Here is a 16,968-nt window from a genome sequence, read left to right on the forward strand (position 1 = left end):
ACCAGACGAGGCCACAGAGGCTGCTGAGCAAGTTTATTCCAAACCTGTTAACAAGCAAACGTAAAAGATAAAAAGGTGATCCACGTGAACCGTGAAACTGATGCCTCTCTTCCAAATGGGGCAGGTGGTCACTCCCCCGAAGACGGCGGCCTGGCTAGTGCTGCCGGGACCGCAAGGGCCTTTTGTTTGATCTGGACATACCGGCCTCCCTCTCCTTTTCGGGGTCGAAGACTTCTGTACAGAAAAGCCAGAGGTACTGTGAGTGGTGGGGCTGGTGGACGCCCCCAGCCACAAGCCTGTGCCAAGGACTCTGTCCCACGGAACAGTTCACCCTCCAGGAAGGCAGGATGAGCCCCAGTCTGGGGATGCGCTTTCACCTCCCCTCCAGAGACAGCTGCGGGGGAGCACGTCTACTGTACCAGACCCTCTCACGTCTCAGGGTTTCTGCTGGGTTCCAGAGCACCTTGCTGAACCAATGCCAGCAAGCAGGCTGGCCTCCACTGACTGCAGAAGGTACTCCAGTACACGGGGCCCGGGGCCCACACACACGTGGGGCCCTTGTTGGGGTGCCCTGTCCACCCCCCGCCCCAGTGCCCCCTCAGGGCCAGGCACGACCACTCCGGCATACACACGGCCTTGCCATACACACAGCCCTTCTACAGGCCAGGAGGAAAGTGAGTGGCTTGGGGACACAGACCTGGCACCTCGTGGGGCCAGTAGTCGTTACAGTGGGGGCAGTGTGGCTCCGAGCTGGACTGGAAGTACTTGGCCACACAAGGTAAGTGCATCCTGATTCCACACGTCTCGCAGCTTTGACCCTGAAATGAGAAGGTGATGGCTTGAGAGCCCGCTACACACCTCCGTGTTCATAACCCTACAGGAGACTGCAAGGAAGGCATCCCACTGGCTTGGTAATTTTGTCTTCCAGGCCCCAAACTGATAATGAGAACAACTCTGAGTCTTCAGCGCAGTGGGTTTGAGTAAAGCAGCTGACGAGTGAGTGCAAAGGGAAGAAGCTCAGGGCTCCAGAGGCCAGAGCAGGGCAGAGTGGGTGGCGGCCAGGCCCTTGGAGCAGCAAGGCCTCCCCCAAGCCTGGACTCTGAACATGAGTGGGCCCTGGAGGGGACATTAAGACGACCACGGCTTTCAGAAGGCACTTTAGCAACATGGGGCAGAGCTTTAAACAGCCATATGCATGCTCTGTTCTAGAAATTCCACTCTTGGGATTCCAACCTAAGAAAAATAACCACCAGGTACCCAAGGATGCATGTGCCAAGAGGCCCAGCCCAGTGCAAGTGATAACTGCAAAAAGAGAGAATGAAAAAGGAGGAAACACAGGGGCTTCCCTGGTGCTCCTGGGGTTCAGACTTCGTCTTCCAGCACAGGGGGTGCGGGTGCGATCCCTAGTCAGGGAGCTGATGTCCTACCTGCCTCACTGCCAAAAAACCAAACCATAGAAAAACAGAAACAATGCTGTAACAAATTCAAAAGAGGCCTTAAAAACGGTTCGCATCAAAAAAAATCTAAAGCAGAAAGACAAACACAGAATCCACCAGCACTGGTCCATGTGCTCTGGTCTGAAGCTGTACAATGTACTCAGAGGCAAACAAACAACAGGAATCTGTGCATGAGACAGAAAGATGCTTGGCGCGTTGCTGCCAAGATAATATGGGCCACACAGAAGACTTCTGAGAGCCATTCTGAGGAAAAAAAGAAAAAGAGCCTGGGACAGAACAGAAGGACCAGGGAGAAGCGGGCCTTCGTGCACTTGTTGTCAGACGCTTCTGAGAAGATGCCCGTCGTCAGAGGCCTGGGCCCTGAGTGAGTCTTGGAGAATGTACCCCACCCGGCCCAGGGTACCTGGATGAGCAGGCTGCGGCAGATGTTGCAGACCTTCACGGCGTCGGGGTATGTCTCCCGGATGTACTGATCCATCTCCAGGATGGCCCGGCCATGCAGGGTGAACTCCCCTTCCTTCTGTGGGGACGCAAGGCGGGGTATCTTTTATGAACTGGCACACCCGGCCCGCTTCCCACCCAGGAGGTACCTCTGTTCCCATGGCCCAAGGCCAGGAAAGGGGCAGAGGTCCACACACCCCTCGCCCTGCAGGCATTCACACCAACCCCTTGTACAGCCTAAAGTGGGGAAAACTAAGGTGAGACCTGAAAGAAAAGCGAGGCAAGGACCCCCGCCCCACATTTCCTTAGCACCTTCCTCGTGCCTTCACAGACGGGAATCCTGGAGCTGCCCCAGCACCCCCGGATGAGGACAGACGCCGGGAAAGGGAGCCACAACCCCATGGAGTGAACCCCACAGCCCCAAGCCAGGCCCCTACTCCTTCCTCTCCCTCCCCCAGTGCCTCCCACCCCGACCCCAGGGAGCAGCACTGCAGTGCCTTCCAGCACCACTGCCTGGAGCCTCTGCCTGGACCATCCAAGATCACTTCCGCCCACACCACTTCACAGACGATGCTGGAGGTGGTCCAGGGAGGCCCCAAACCAAGTGGTGTGGGGCGTGGTGAGGCCTCCTGGTTCCCATATACAGATAGTCCACACGCTGTGTAACCCCAAACCATGGGAAAGCCAGAAATATGAAAAAACTTGGCTGACCCTATGGCCAACTCACAAGGGAGAGGCAGGATGAGGGAGACCTGACTGGAGACAAGTGTCACAGAAGCTCATGGACGTTTATGCATCCAAGTCAACTAAGGAACTCAGATGGAACTTCTTGAGCACATGTTGCAGCCCTGGGGGAGGAGGGGCTGCCAGTGGGGTCCTGGGCAAAGGTGCACAGCAGGGCGGGGGGCAAGCCTTGCAGGGGCCGCCCCTGGAGCCTGCAGCGCTGGGTTGGCTCAGCACCCCTGCGCCACTTCTCTACCTAACGCCACACAAGAGGGGCTGCTGCTCCCACCCCACAACCCATCCCCACGACTCCTGCCTCCATCCAGCGTGTGTGGTGCCACCCGGCCAGGGAAGTGCGTTCATCCTGGGCCTCCAGTGTCGGGCAAGTGACCACCCAGGAGAAGATGGGCATGGGCGCAGAGTTAGAGAGCCAGAGCTCCGACCGTGGGGAGCAGGGCAAGCAGGCAGGACAGAGCCCAAAGGACTCCCGCAAGTGGAGGGAGGCCCAGCACGAGGCAGCGGTGCCCTGCATCGCAGAGTCAGGCCAGTCAGAAAGGGGACAGGAGCTCTGCGCCCCGTGGTGCTGGGCATGAGAGGGCGGGGCCCAAGGCCGTCCTGGGGCCTGTGGCCGCTACCTTCTCAAAAGCCCCAAGTCCACAACAAGGCTGTCTCCATGGCCACCACCCTGATCTACCCTCCCCCTGCTCGCCCCTCTGGGACCCTCTTTGGAGACCTGACCTCTGTGAGGCCCAGCCCGAGGCGCTGCCATTCTTGGGTTGAAGAACCGAACCCCTGTCTGCCCACCTCCAGGCTCATCTTGTGCCCCTCCCCAGAGCACCTGGCCCCTCTCAGCTCCCTGAGCCCACCCTGCCCACTCGGGTGCAGGCCGCTCCCTCTACCCTGGACCGTAGTCCCCACCCCAATCAGCTGCCTCCTCCCCAGCCTGCAGGGAAGCGCCACTTCCTCCACTGAGGGCAGGTCCCCTGTGAGCGCTGCTTCCTCTCTGTCTGCGACTCTACTTCAGCGAGAGTGGGGCTGACCTCCATCTCTCCCCCCAGACTGTGAGCCAGGCCTGGTTTTGCTCACCCTGTGTCCCTAGCACCTGACGCATGGCCCAGCACTCGGCCGTGTCATGATAAACATCTAAGGGAAGAGTATATAACAGCCCTCGCATCGATCCCAAGGAGGACTGCCAAGGCTGAAGTGAGCAAGTTCAAGTTCAGAGTCAGGCTTGAGTCACATTTACTAAATGCCTACTAGCTGCCTGGAAGTGCCCCGTGCTCATCACCCAGGATGGCGCTCAGTCCTCTGTCACTAGGAGGGGCGGACTGCCCTCGATCTCCAAGGAAGATCCAACCCCAAGTGACCTCCCAGGCCTGACAACCATCCTGAGCTGAGGCCCTGTGTTGGGGACTGGTCCCTAGGCCATGCGGACGTGCAGCTGCTAGCAGATGCCCAGGTTCCGAGCATCCACACTTCTCTGAGGCAGCCTCTGTCTCAGAGCCTCGCCCACTGATCCCAAGCACCCCGCCACCAGGGCCCCCGAGGGGCTGCACAGCTGCCTCAGCAGCTCCTTGCCGAGGCAGAGCCTTGCACAGGGCAGGGCTCTCCCAGGACTTGGCTGGGGGGGAAGGGGTCCCATCGTAACGAATACAGTGCTGCTGGGGGACAGGTCCCCCAGCATGGCTTCTGAGGAAAGCCCCATTTCTGAGGCCAAGAGCAAGACTCAAACATGGTCCCTCTGGTCAAGGTGCTGCTCCAGGAAGGCTGGTCAGAGCACCAGCCAGCACTCACCCCATGGCCCCTCAGCTGGTCCTTCAAAGTGACAGAGAACACATGGCCATGACCGTGTTGATCAGCCTAGGGAGCACTCCACCCTCAGGACAAACACCGGCCAGCCAGCACAGTCCTCATCTTTCAGATGGGAAATGGGCTCAGAAGTGAGAAGCCACCTCCAGAGTGAGCGGCCAGGCCAGAGGAGGACTCTGGGGTGTCTCACCACCATGCCCTCCCCTTCCCCGGCCTGTTCCTTTGTCCATGTGAGGCCCAAGGGATCAGTCAGCAAGGAGGGCTTCCTCAAGACTCGTGGGGCTTTGGAGGCCAGTGCTCACAGAACCCCCAGGCCTCAGGAAGGCAGCACCAGCACCTCCAGTCCAGTTCCCCAAGGAGGAAGCAGAGAGGACGAGAGCTGGGGCCCGAGCCAAGTCCAGCAGACCCCCAGAGGCGTTCTTTCCTCCAGTCGTCCCCATTCTGGGCAGCAAAGCGTCAGTCCTGATAAAGTCGGGCACCCAGCCCTGCATCGTAATGTGACAGCATCTAAGTGCGCTGAACCCACACGGCCAGCCGTGGGCCCAAAGCCGGGCACAGAGGCTGTACCAGGGTGCCAGAGGGTGAGGCCCAGGGAGACGACAGGTGTTCGTACCAACATGGACTGTATGAGTGCCGGTACCTTCTAATCTACGAGGAGTTCTTGTATCATCTGGGGGTTAAGTGTGAGATACATTCTGTTCCTCTGGAACTTCAACTCCCTGCTCGGCCACGGTTCAGCGAGCAGCGCCTCCAGGAGTGATGAGGTACAAAGGTGAGGCCCCAGTCCCTGCCCTTAGAAAGCTTGGCCCGAGGACAGAGTGCGGTCAGTTATGACCTGAGCTGTCCGAGAACATTCCGTATTGCCAAATCCACCCAAGAGAGGAAGAAAAGCTGTGACGAAGCAATTGATGGGGGCCTGCAGTCACACTCGCTGGAGCCTGGACACGGCTCGGCCACTTGCCAGGTGGGGGACTTCACCCAGATCACAGAGCTGCAGTGGGTTCAGCTACAGAACAGAGCGAAGGGCTCCCCGTGGTCGCAGGGGCTGAGCACCCGAGCACACGATGTGCAGACATGCCCAGAGGCGCTGACCCCAGTAGCGGCTCCCACTACTCCTGCCCTCACCACTGTGGCCTCTCCAGTGGTGAGTGAGTTCCTCCCGTCCAGAAAGCACTGCAGGAACTGGATGTTTCTGGTCAGACTGCCAGGGAAGCCCACCCCGAGATCAACAACTCAGAGCACGGTTGCCACGACTCCAGAGCTGAGCTCTCCCCGGAAAGGAAGTGAGCATCGTGTCACCACAGCAGCGGCCTCCAGCCACAGGTCTGACCACCAAGTGAGGAAGCTGAGGGCCTCTCTGAGCAGTCCTGCCCAGACACAGCCCAGAGTGGCAGGAGCGGGGCGTGCAAGGCGGCACGGAGCCTGTCTGGCTCGGGTTTCTTGGAAACAGTGGTGCATTTGTGGAAAAAGAACTGAAACATCTGACTGTTCCAGCCAAAAGAAATAGACACAGGGTGTCAAGAAACTTGAACCTTTCAAAGATTGCTACAGCTCCTCTCCAAAAGCTTGTCGACACGTCCTCTTTGCTCTTTGAGGGCCACCATCTAAGTGAAAGGATCCCAAGAGCACTGGCCTTGGGGAACTTGACAGTGATACCATGGTGGGGACAGTGCCTCCTGTGGGCGCCCAGCACCGGGGCCTGACTCCCACGCCCTCGTCCTGCTCCTCACTCACCTGGAGGTGGAGCTATCCCTCCCCTCTCACAGCCGAGGCACACGGGGCACCTGCGGCGGAACCTGGCAGCAGCACCCTGCTCCTGCCGACCGCACTACACTGCCTGCTTGGGGCTCAGAGTCCAGGGCCCGCACAGCTGCCTGAGACCCTGGCTCTGCCACTTCCAGTTGGGCCTCCCACCCAGGTCACTTGAGTAAACAGGGTCCTCCTTGCAGGGTCACTGTGGGCCTCATGCAGACAGCAGGGGTTCCTGACCTCCAGGATCTAAAGCCTGACAATCTGAATGTGGAGCTGACGTAATAATAATACCAAAAAAATGCACAGTGGGCTTCCCCAGGGCCCAGACGGTAAAAAATCCACCTGCAGTGCCAGAGACCCGGGTTCGATCCCTGGGTGCGGACGATCCCCGGGAGAAGGGAATGTAATGCAATGCAATGCGCTTGAATCATCCCAAAACCATCCCCCCTCCTCAGTCTGTGGAAAAACTGACTTCCACAAAATCAGTCCCTGGTGCCAAAGAGGTTGGGGACTGCTGAGATAAAGGGACCTGAACGGGCTCAGCTCAACAGACACCCATTAAATACGATACAGTCTTGGAGGAAACAGTGTGATTCACGGTAAAAAGTGAGCCAAGCTGGAAAACCCACAGTGAGAAATACCTCAATCAGCCACTTGTTTTGTACGAACTTCTGCAGCACATGCTCAGCTTCCTTCTTCCTCATCTTCTTGCCTTTAAGCTGATCAACCAGGTTCAAAATATTTGTGGAAGACGCAAAGCCAGTGTCTGAGTCAATAATCAGCTCCAACTGGAAGAGACAGGAGCCATGTCCATCTATTAGACTGGGGAGAGCAACTCTTAGGCCATAATGCCGATCCTGGCGGGATACAGTGAGACTACTCATGTCACAGGCAGAACTGAGGGACTCTTCAGGAAAACAGCTTAACAATATGCATCAAAAGCCATAGATATGTTTTGACCCGAGTCGCTCCTGTAACAGCATTCCAAATGAAGGACCTTAATGCCCCCTGAATCAAGAAGGATCACTTCACCTCCCTGAAGATGGAGAAGATAAGGAACGAATGAATAAGGAAATGGGGCAGCACCCCTCCTACTCAGAGGTGGGCAGGCTGGAACCGGGAAGGGAAGGCACCAGGGTGGCCCAGCAAGAGAACACACCGGGGAGCCACAGAGCTGCTGTGGACTGGGGCTAGGAGAAGCTGGCTGGAAGCTGTCTTAAAACTTCTGCCCACAGCAGAGCAGAGGAACCGGGAAGATAGGCTGCTTGTGTGCACACACGTGCACACACACACACAGCTGTGTATTTACCATCTTAGAATCCGATTCTCAACCCTGGCTGCTAATCAGCCCCAGAGGCGGTTTAGGAAGGAATGATTCTAGGACTCAGACCTCAGAGACCTGGACTCACAGACCTGGAGGGAGGCCAGAATGTCCGCGTTACTTTCACCTCCTCAGTTACTGCGGGGCACCCAGGGCTGAGAACCACTGTCCTAACCAGGTGCTCACCCAGATGAGTGGCAAGGCGGCTGAGTGAATGGCTCTGAAGTCGGGCAGGCAGAGCAGCGCCCCTCCAATGACTGGGTAGATGGATCACTGGGCACCTTCTCAGAATTCAGGCTCGGATTCAGCAGTCTGGGTGGAGACTAGGGTTCAGCCTTTCTGGCAAGCTCCCCGGGGATGTTTTTGAACCCTGGGACTCGAGCAGCAACACCCGCTCAGCTGCATCCCATACCTAGGAGGTCACTGCTATTCAACCAGTTGGAGTCAAACCCAGACCAGCTCTTCTTTCCCAGGCAGTCGTGGCAAGCTCCACAGCAATCACCTGGCGGCTATGAATTCTGAGAGGGCCACTTGGTGACATGCCCCTGCAAAGGGCTTTCTCAGGCAGCAGGGGGACCCAGGAAGGTTGAAGTTTCCATTTCTAATGAAAGACGGACGTTTTCTGTAAGAAACCTGGCTGATGGGCGATGGGAGTTGCTGTACTTACAGCCTTTCTAAAGAGATCCAGCTCATTCTCTGCAAAATCTGATGCCATTTTGGAAACTGAAGTCGTTGCAAGATTCACCTAAAAAATAAGTTAGCATGAGAGTCGGGCTGTGCCCTTCACTTGTCACAGTTAATTCACCTGCAGGCTCTTCCTTCCTCCCCTCCCCCTCCCCACCTCACCCGTCCTGGAGCACTCTGTGTCCAGGCACTGTGGGCCACGGGGATAAATTTGGAACCAGTCTTACAAGCTTAAATCTTTAGCTCAGTCAATATGTCTAATTTTCAGAGATTTCAGAACTCCCAAGGTTGTGTGACAGCTCCAAACTCAGATGAATCCAGGAAACCTGTCCGCATGCTCGTGGGGCTTCAAATGCACAAGGCACTGAGGACTCGGGCAGCAAACAATACTGATCTACTGACTTAACTCAACACTTCCACAACCCTTTCTTCCACAGAACAGGGTTTGGGAAACCCTGGGCTAGAGCCCCGTTCTGTGTGGCCCTGGCTAGTAGAAGCGTGGTCTCTGAAGGCCTAAAGCAGTTCCCTACCCAAAGATGGGGGCTTGTATCTCACATCCTTCCCTAGCCAGGAGGGGAAAAAAAAAAAAAAAAAAAATGTGAACACAGCAGGAGGCCCCAACAAGGTCTCAATCCTTAGTGACCTCACATGTTTCTTTCTTTCCGAAGTTTCTATGTCTTGTTCTAAATGAAAAGGCATTTTTATCCCTTTACCCCTAATATTCCATTCATCTAGGGTGACTTGCAGATGCCTGGCAACAACCAAAATAAAAGCTAAGGCGTGCTGCCCAGTCTCAGGGTAGAGGGGACATTCCAGGTAGGGCAATAAAGCCAGCGCTGCATTGAGAGCCAGGCCCAGGTTCTATTACCCCCAACCTTGATGGCTGCAGAGGACACTACAGACCAGGGGCCCAGCAGCGAGCACGGAGAGACGACACTGGATCAGGGAAGTGGCCGGGCCTAGTGTCTTTTGCCCTCCACGCCCCTGGTGAGGCGGGTGCACCTTCATCTACACCCCAGCAAGGAGGGCAGAGGCTGTCTCCACTGCAGTTCCCTAAACATCCGCCAGGGGGCCCTGTCTGCTCTCACCAGCGCGTAAATAGGTCTCCCGTCATCTTCAGTGACACCTTTCTTTATCTCTATGTACAAGGACTCCAAGACACTGTTAATTGTGTTGATGAAGTCCTCCAACTTCTCTACGGTAGCGTTACCTGGAAATAAAGAGGCGAAAGAAAAAAAGCGGAAGGTGCTGTATCAAAAGTGTAGCTTGTTTCAATCTGCCATCAACCTGAACACGAAGCAGCAAAGCCACACCTGGGCGAAGGCGCGGCCCTGCTGGGTGAGTGCCGATGCCTGTGGCTTCTTCCTTCCTGGAGCATTCAAACAGACGGCGCTGTGAGGCGGAAAGCCTGCCGAGGTCTTCCTGTCTCGGCCAGCAGCCCCGGCCTCCTCACCCCTCCACGCCCACCCCTAGTTCCCTGCTGCCCGGTCACCGTCCCCCCCGGGCGCCTCGGTGCAGTGGGCATCACATCCGGACTCCCCCACAGAGCCTCCGTCCCTGCCCGCCTCACGCAGGGATCACGTCCACCTCTGTCCTTCCTCCCTTCATTCAACACGTAAGCACGGACTGAACACTGACACACAGGCCCTGTGTCATGCCCGGGGCTGCACACTGAAGAACAACCCCATGGCAGGAACAGCCGCTCACACAGAGCACCCATCCCGGGTAAGGCCCTGATTTGAGCATTGTTCACACAGTTATGAGCCCATCCTGCCTGCAGAGGGGGGCACACTTGCCCAGGGTTCACTGGGAGCCCCTGACCTGAGTGCCAACCGCCTCCTGCTGCCCCTGATGGCAGGAGGTGCTGCCCAGAGATGTACAAGGAAGCCAGCACCCTTCTCCAGGGCCATCAGCCCGGGACAGAGCCCGGGGAGCACTGCAGGGGCGGGGAGGATGGACAGCAGACTGGCGGAGGAAGGAGGGACGGCCAGGAGGGCTGCGGAGGCTGCAGTGGAAACTGGGAGCCAGATGGCCCAGGGCCCCGTGGGCCGGAGGGTGCAGAGGTGTGTGCCCGTCCTCCTGGGGGCCGCCGGGGCCTTTCAGAGCTGGCAGCACAGGAGGGACATGGTCAGCCTTGTGTCCTGGAATCACCCTGCTGAACTGAGAGACATTTCTTTTGTTTTTGTGTTTTTTTTGGTCTCATCTCACTGCATGTGGGATCTCAGTTCCCCAACCAGGGATCAAACCTGTGCCCTTGTCAACAGAAGAGCAGGGATTTTAATCACTGGACCACCAGGGAAGTCCCTGCGAGACTTTTAAACCCAGAGCACGTATTACTGCTTTCACTTACTAAAATAACAAATTTCTAATAATAAAAATTTGTGCCTTAGAAAAATAATCATGCTAAGGGAAAAAAAAAAAAAGCAGGAAAACACACAACATAACACTTATGAATAAAGCAGTAATAAAATCAACAAAACAAAATGCTGCAGGAAAAAAGGTTATCTACCACACTGATGACCAAGGCCACTGCTAGGAAGGGAACTAAGGTGAGCCGGGGGTCAGCCCAGGGCACTTGATATCTGTTCGGCTTCTTACAGAGAGAGGTATGTGTAAGCTCTTTGAATTGCTAAATACTATGAAAGTCTAGAAAAACAAAAGGTCACTCTGGTGGCAGTGGAGCTCACGGCCAACGTGAGGGCAACAGCTGCATCACAGGCACAGCCGAGGCCAGGACAGAATACGAAGATGAGCGCCACAGCGGGGGTCTAACCTTCCTTGATTTAAGTTACTTAAGTTAAAAAAAAAAAAAGTAACTGAAAGAAAAAATTCATATTAATAAACATGGTACATGGACGTGGCAAAATTGTTCAGTAGTGTGACAATGTGGCCACAGATGCTGTAAAACTGTGATCAGAGGAGTGAGACACGCTCACGTTTCCTGCCTCTGAGCAAGAGCCCTCCTTCTCACTAGTACGAAAGCCAACTCACAGGACACTCTTTTCCAAAAGCTGCTCTGGTGCTCCCCTCGTCTCCCACGCCACGCAGAGCACCTCCACCGTGGACTCCTCGACCCAGAAAAACTCGGCCTTGGAGAGGGGAGGCCCAGGCACCAAGACCCCCCTTCTGCTGATGGACAGGAGCCACCCCATCTACCCCAAGTGACACACAGCGGCAAGTCCCACCTCCTTTGAAAGTGAGAATTCAGTTTTTCCACTGAAAAGGCCTCTCCTGGGTGCCATTCAGAAAAATGTACTCGGGGGGCGGATCAAAAGCCTTCTGCTGCCTCGGACTTTCCAGAAAGCCCGTCTGCAGAGATGAGCTAATAGCCGCCCTGCGCTTCCCTTCGCCCACCACCTCTGGTTCATTGTCCAGCCTTGCTTTTCAGAAACATGAATGTTTTCAAAATATTTTCATCTAAGGAAAAAAAAAACCCACTTCCTATCGCTGTCCTCCTTGCAGCAGCCCACCCCCTGCTCAGGGGCTCCTGTCCGCTCCACTCACCCAGCCCTCCGTGAGTGTGAGCGTCCGTCAGGGCTCAGCCACAGTCCTCACCTCGGCTGACCTGCACGTGGTTCCCACAGACACGCAGTACCACGTCATTACCTGGGAATAAGCTTTCCTCCTGTTCAGCAGCACCCCCTCCCCAACTGGATTTCTTGGGGGCAACCAAGGCAGCAGGAGGGCCAGCCCAGGCCCGCCCTGCCCCTCTGGGGCCCCGGAGGCCCGCCTCTTCCTTCCTCTGATCCCTGAAGGCCACCTGGTGCCTCACGGCCTCACACATACCTAGGAAACTTCCCTCCACCCTCTCTCCTCCACCGCCCCAGCTCCAACCAGCCAAGCTCCGCCCCTCAGGCGTCCCAGCCGCCCCCTCGCTGCCCTGCCCACTAGACAAGGGTCCTGGGCTCTGCCTTGTCCCCCCAGAGTCCTCAAGCACATCCTCCCCTCTCACACTTTGTTCCAGGCACCAGAGCTGGCTGCCCTACTCCTGGAGTTTTTCTGCCATATGTGTGACTTTGGGGGGAGAAGAGACCCCACAACCAGAGAACCGGAGGGCAGGAAGCTGGGCAGGGTCGGGGGTCAGGGCCCAGGACCCATGTGCGGCCTATCAGACACCCTCTCAGTCTGAGTGCGCCCCAGGGCAGGCTGCGGAGGGGGAGGGGCTGTGGCCGTGAGGTGCGGCTGCGCTTCCCGTGCCTTCAGAGCAGCTGCTTTTCACTGCTCTGCCCCCCTCTCCCTGGAGCCCATAGTAGAGAAGCTACAGCTGGCAAGTCTGGGCTACACGAGTGTCTAATGATCCATTTGGCCCCGGTATCCCATGAGTCCAGGGTCATGATACCGGGCATGAGACACCGAGTGTATCACATGATTCTGAAGCTACTATTTCTAGTCTTGGTTCTACCACTTCCAGGGACTTTAGCAAACTAACAAATAACATGGCTCTTCCCTTCAAATTCCAAATCAACTAAGGAAAAACGACAGGCTTTAGGTATCAGTGTATCAGGTTTCTGTGGGTAGCTCTGGATCAGAGGCTGGGTCCCTCCACACTCATGACCATGCTCGGCACCATGGCTGAACCAAGCAAGGGTCTGTAGATCCTCGGCGCCCCCGTGCTCTCTCTCCCTGTATGCACAGCATGTGTACCCATGCCTTTCTTGTGGGCTGTGGTGAAGTTCTACTGCTGGGTTGACAACAACGGGCCTGTAAATGCAGGGCTCGTTTCATCACTGCAAGAACACTAACTCCATAAGGTGAGTTGCTATCATCAGCTTTACATATCAGAGTTAAAGCACTTGCCCCGAGCTCCTCCAAGGGGAAATGAAGCCCAGGTCAAGCATGGACTTGAAGAAGAGCCCTCGGGGCCTCTGGGGAGCAGAGCAAGCGTCCCCTGGGAACATTCCCTGCCCCAGACCCCATCAAAGTCACATCTAATTCCTCTAGAACTTGCCCTTAGAGTCACAAAGAGAGACACAGCCAACACAGAAAGAGAGTGAGTGTGCAGGCAGGGCCTGGGAAGGACGTCAGAGGGCCATGCCCAAAGGATATGCGTGGAGCTGGGCCCGGCCAACATCTCATCCATCAGCCAAGAGAGGAGGTCCAGCCCTGACCATTCAGCCAGATCACAGCTACGGGAGGAACTGAACTAGAGGACTCAAAAGAGAACAGAACTGCTCTTTCTGTAGCAGGAAGTGCCTCCCCGTAGGGGCAATTAAAAAACGGGACTCAGGGCAATGGACAGGCTGGGGCAGCCGAGAACCAACGGGACGCTTCTCTGAGGAGTTGTGGCTGGTTTAGTTGCTTTTTAGAGACTTTTTTCTGGCCATCACTGTATACATTATCTCTTTTTCTTTAAAAACAAATTTTAATTTAACCAGCAGACTTCTTATTCATCAGTCTCTGCTCCCCAGAAACCTATGAGAACCCAGGGTTCACTGCATGCTTGGGCAGCACGAAGTCTGCTGCCCTAACTTCTGAGCAACAAATAGTTTTGTTCCAAACTAGGCACCACGGATAGGACATTTTTAGGCCGAGGAAATACTATTTTAGGCAGAGGAAATAACAGCAAAAAATAAGACCCCAGGGGACTGAACCACGCATGGGCCAACTTGCCCCATCAGAACCCTCCCATCTGGTGGGGCGAGCTGGGTGGTCCTCCTGAGTGCCACACTGAAGACGGGGCAGCCCAGGCCCGGGCCAGACACGGGCACTGGGGCACAGCGGGCCAGGGAGCAGACCCCGGGGCTGGGCAAGGCCGGCAGGCAGGCACACTGGGCCACAGAGGTATGCGAGAGGTCACGTCCCAGCCTGGGGCTTTCGTATTAACCGCCTGGGGAAGATGGTCCTCTTGACCAACAGTGCTCTAGATAGGCGAGTTGGAAGACGGGAGCTGACAATGGCACTTCCGTGGTGAACAGCGAACAGTGCTGGGAAGAGCAGGCATGAAAGGAGGGCAGCCCACCCACTAGGCAAGAGCTCTCTCCATCCGTAAGCACCTGCGACAGTTTCGTTCCCTCAGGGTCTCCTCAAAGGCCCCACAAACGACTGCCAAGGGGATACAGTAGAGTCTGTTTTCCAAAAGAGAACACCAAGGGTCAGAGAGGTTAAGGACTTAAACCAAGATCACAGGGCAGGTGACAAAGTCTGGACCAGAAATCAAATATGTGGCCTTCAGCCTGGCACAGCAACCAAAGGACTTAAGCATTCATTTTTTAAAAAAAGGAAAAAATTCTTACTCAAATATGCAATGAGGTCTGAGAACTACGTCAAAATGATACAGGGGACCGGTTAGGAGCACAGATAAAATAAGATTAGTCATGAGTTGTTTTAACTGGGTGATGAGTACATGAGGCTGCACTGTATTATTCTCTCTCCTTATCTCTCTTTTTCCATAATAAAAGGTTAAAAAAATATTTCAATGCTCAACAATACACCCTGGTGCCATTAACCCTCAGGAGTCTGAAACAAAAAAGGGAAAAATGACAGTGTCCTGTGACAACAGAGATTAGCTCAGGGCTCTGATGGTGCAGAGCCAACAGGCTTTTAATAATGGGCTCTCTTAAAAAATCTATTGGTGAGAGATTTGTCTCCAGGTATAGACATTTCCCCCCCCACCCCAAAATCAAGAGGTTATTTCGGCTAGGAAGTCTACTCTTGGGCCTTACTTCAAATGACAGGGCATAAAACTTACTTTATAGCCCTCGGCATAGTTCCAGCATCTTGGCCACATGCATTAAGTGCCCTAAAACCCATGATAACATTGCTGGAGTGGCGACAGGGACAGACGCCAACTGTCCATATAAGTGCAGGAAGCCTACTCGTCAGCCATTCCCCTGGCCAAGGCCTATTTGTCAGTACTTCTGGCAACGGAGCAACAGGACTCCCATCATGATGGTACTGAGGTGGGGCAAAGTCCAAATTACACTGTGAGTCATCCCAGAAAACCCAACCACTTTCAGCAGAACTTCACTGCTGATGCTGTTCATGTCCCTCTCATTTTCATCTCGCCCTCTGAAAACAAGCAGTCCACCCATCACTGAGATGCATGGCAGCCCCCACCCACAACCATCCAAGCAGTTGAGGAGCTGATGAAGGCTCTGCAGAGCTGGGCTGCCACCCCTGCTGGACCGAGCAGCTCAGCTTCGTCCCTGAGCTTCTCCCTCAAGCTCATCTGAGCAGAGCTGTGGAGACTGACAAGCCAGATGTCCATGGAGGCCGGGCGGGAAGCACAGATGTGGCTAGCAGTGGGCACAGAGGGTGAAGTGGACAGCGAGCATCCCGTCGAAAGAGGCAGGGCTCTTCTGCTCCAGGCATGTGCCCAATTTTTAGATTTTTATTAGAAAAATTGTTTTTTCTCATGTGAGAAAAGTTTAAAAAAAAAAAAAGTTTTTAAAAATTAGAAATACTATAGGGTAAAAACTACACTTGCAAACTAGATCCCAATGACAGCACCAGTTTTCAAAATGCGGTTTGGGCTGGAGCCCTGCCATAAAGACACAGGGAGACGGCAGAGGCCACAGTGTCCCGGTCCACCAGAGAAGCGACTGTGGCTTCTCGGAGGAAACAACTCAAAGGAACAACTGTGTCACACACATTCATCTGACAGACTGAATGTACAAACCGACAATAACCATGTATAAAAACAGGGCTCTTACCCACAATCGGCACCAACCAGCCCAGGAAACCAACCTATCACCTATAGGAAGCCAACAATAAGCTCTGCAGAATGACCAAGTCTTGATTAATAACTGACAGCTTCCCTGATTTTTGTCTTAGGCCCAACCAGAGAAAGTCAGGAATGCTCCCCCAAACCCATCACAGGCTGTCCTGCCTCTAGTTAGCCTGCCTCCAGCTTCCCGGGCCGCAGCCTCCAATTGGGATATCGCCGAGGCCTTCCCTCTCCCCCACCATGGAACTTCCCCACTCCTCTGCCTGCCATCAGGTCTCCAAAACACAAGCGCCTTGAGAGAGCAAGCTCTAAGTAAACAGCTCTCGCCTGTCCTCATCTGGGTGGTCTTTGCTTAATGCCCACACCTCATACACATGGGAATTGGCTCAGCGGCCCATTCCCAGCAGGGCTTAGGAAGGGGCTGAAAGGCGTGCAAGGCTGTGGTGCTGTCAGAAGAGGACTGACCACTTCCGTCCTGCTCACTGCAGCCCTCCTCTGAGTCCCCACCACCTAGCCCGTCCTCCACGTGCAGCCGGGGTGAGACCAGATCCTGGCACCACCACCACCCACCTGGAAGCCACCCGTGGCTCCCACCACTCCCGGCCAGACTCGTGTGTGCCTGCTCGCTCTACACTCGGTTGTGCTAGCCTTCCCCTGGCACTCACACCCCTTTGGCACCTGCACTCGTCATCTCCTTCTCCGAGGAAACAATGACCACACTTTCTAGATTTTCTAAGAAAACCCCAGTATCAGAAAATCAGCTTATAGAGGGCTTCTCTGGTGGCTCAGTGGTAAAGAATCTGCCTGCCAATGCAGGAGACACGAGTTCCATCCCTAGTCCACGAAGATCCCACAGGCCACAGACTAGCTAAGCCCATGCACCGCAACTACTGAATCTGTGCTCTAGAGCCCAGGAACCGAAAACTACTGAGCCCACATGCCACCACCACTGAAGGCCGAGTGCCCTAGAGTCCATGCTCTGTAACGAGAGAGACTAACGCAATGAGAAGCCTGTGCACGGCAACCAAGAGCAGCCCCGCCCGCCACAACTAGTGAAAGCCCGCGCAGCAGTGAAGACCCAGCGCAGCCAAAAATAAATAATTTTAGGGAAAAAA

The 16,968-nt window shown here is 55.2% G+C and overlaps 1 protein-coding gene across 1 annotated transcript in view; it reads right to left on the reverse strand.

The window, feature by feature from the left end:
- Positions 1-18: 18 nt before the first annotated feature.
- The window catches only part of NSMCE1 (NSE1 homolog, SMC5-SMC6 complex component), a 35,548-nt gene continuing 18,598 nt past the window's right edge, over positions 19-16,968 (reverse strand). Inside the window, exons 3-8 of the mRNA XM_055562816.1 lie at positions 9,276-9,397; positions 8,171-8,248; positions 6,824-6,970; positions 1,861-1,977; positions 698-818; positions 19-234 (exon numbers count right to left, since the gene is read on the reverse strand). Coding sequence (XP_055418791.1) covers positions 155-234; positions 698-818; positions 1,861-1,977; positions 6,824-6,970; positions 8,171-8,248; positions 9,276-9,397 — 665 coding nt within the window. The 3' untranslated portion in view covers positions 19-154. The remainder of the gene's footprint in view (positions 235-697; positions 819-1,860; positions 1,978-6,823; positions 6,971-8,170; positions 8,249-9,275; positions 9,398-16,968) is intronic.

The sequence above is a fragment of the Bubalus kerabau genome, chromosome 23, assembly GCF_029407905.1.
Source record: "Bubalus kerabau isolate K-KA32 ecotype Philippines breed swamp buffalo chromosome 23, PCC_UOA_SB_1v2, whole genome shotgun sequence".
NCBI classification, from domain to species: Eukaryota; Metazoa; Chordata; class Mammalia; order Artiodactyla; family Bovidae; genus Bubalus; species Bubalus kerabau.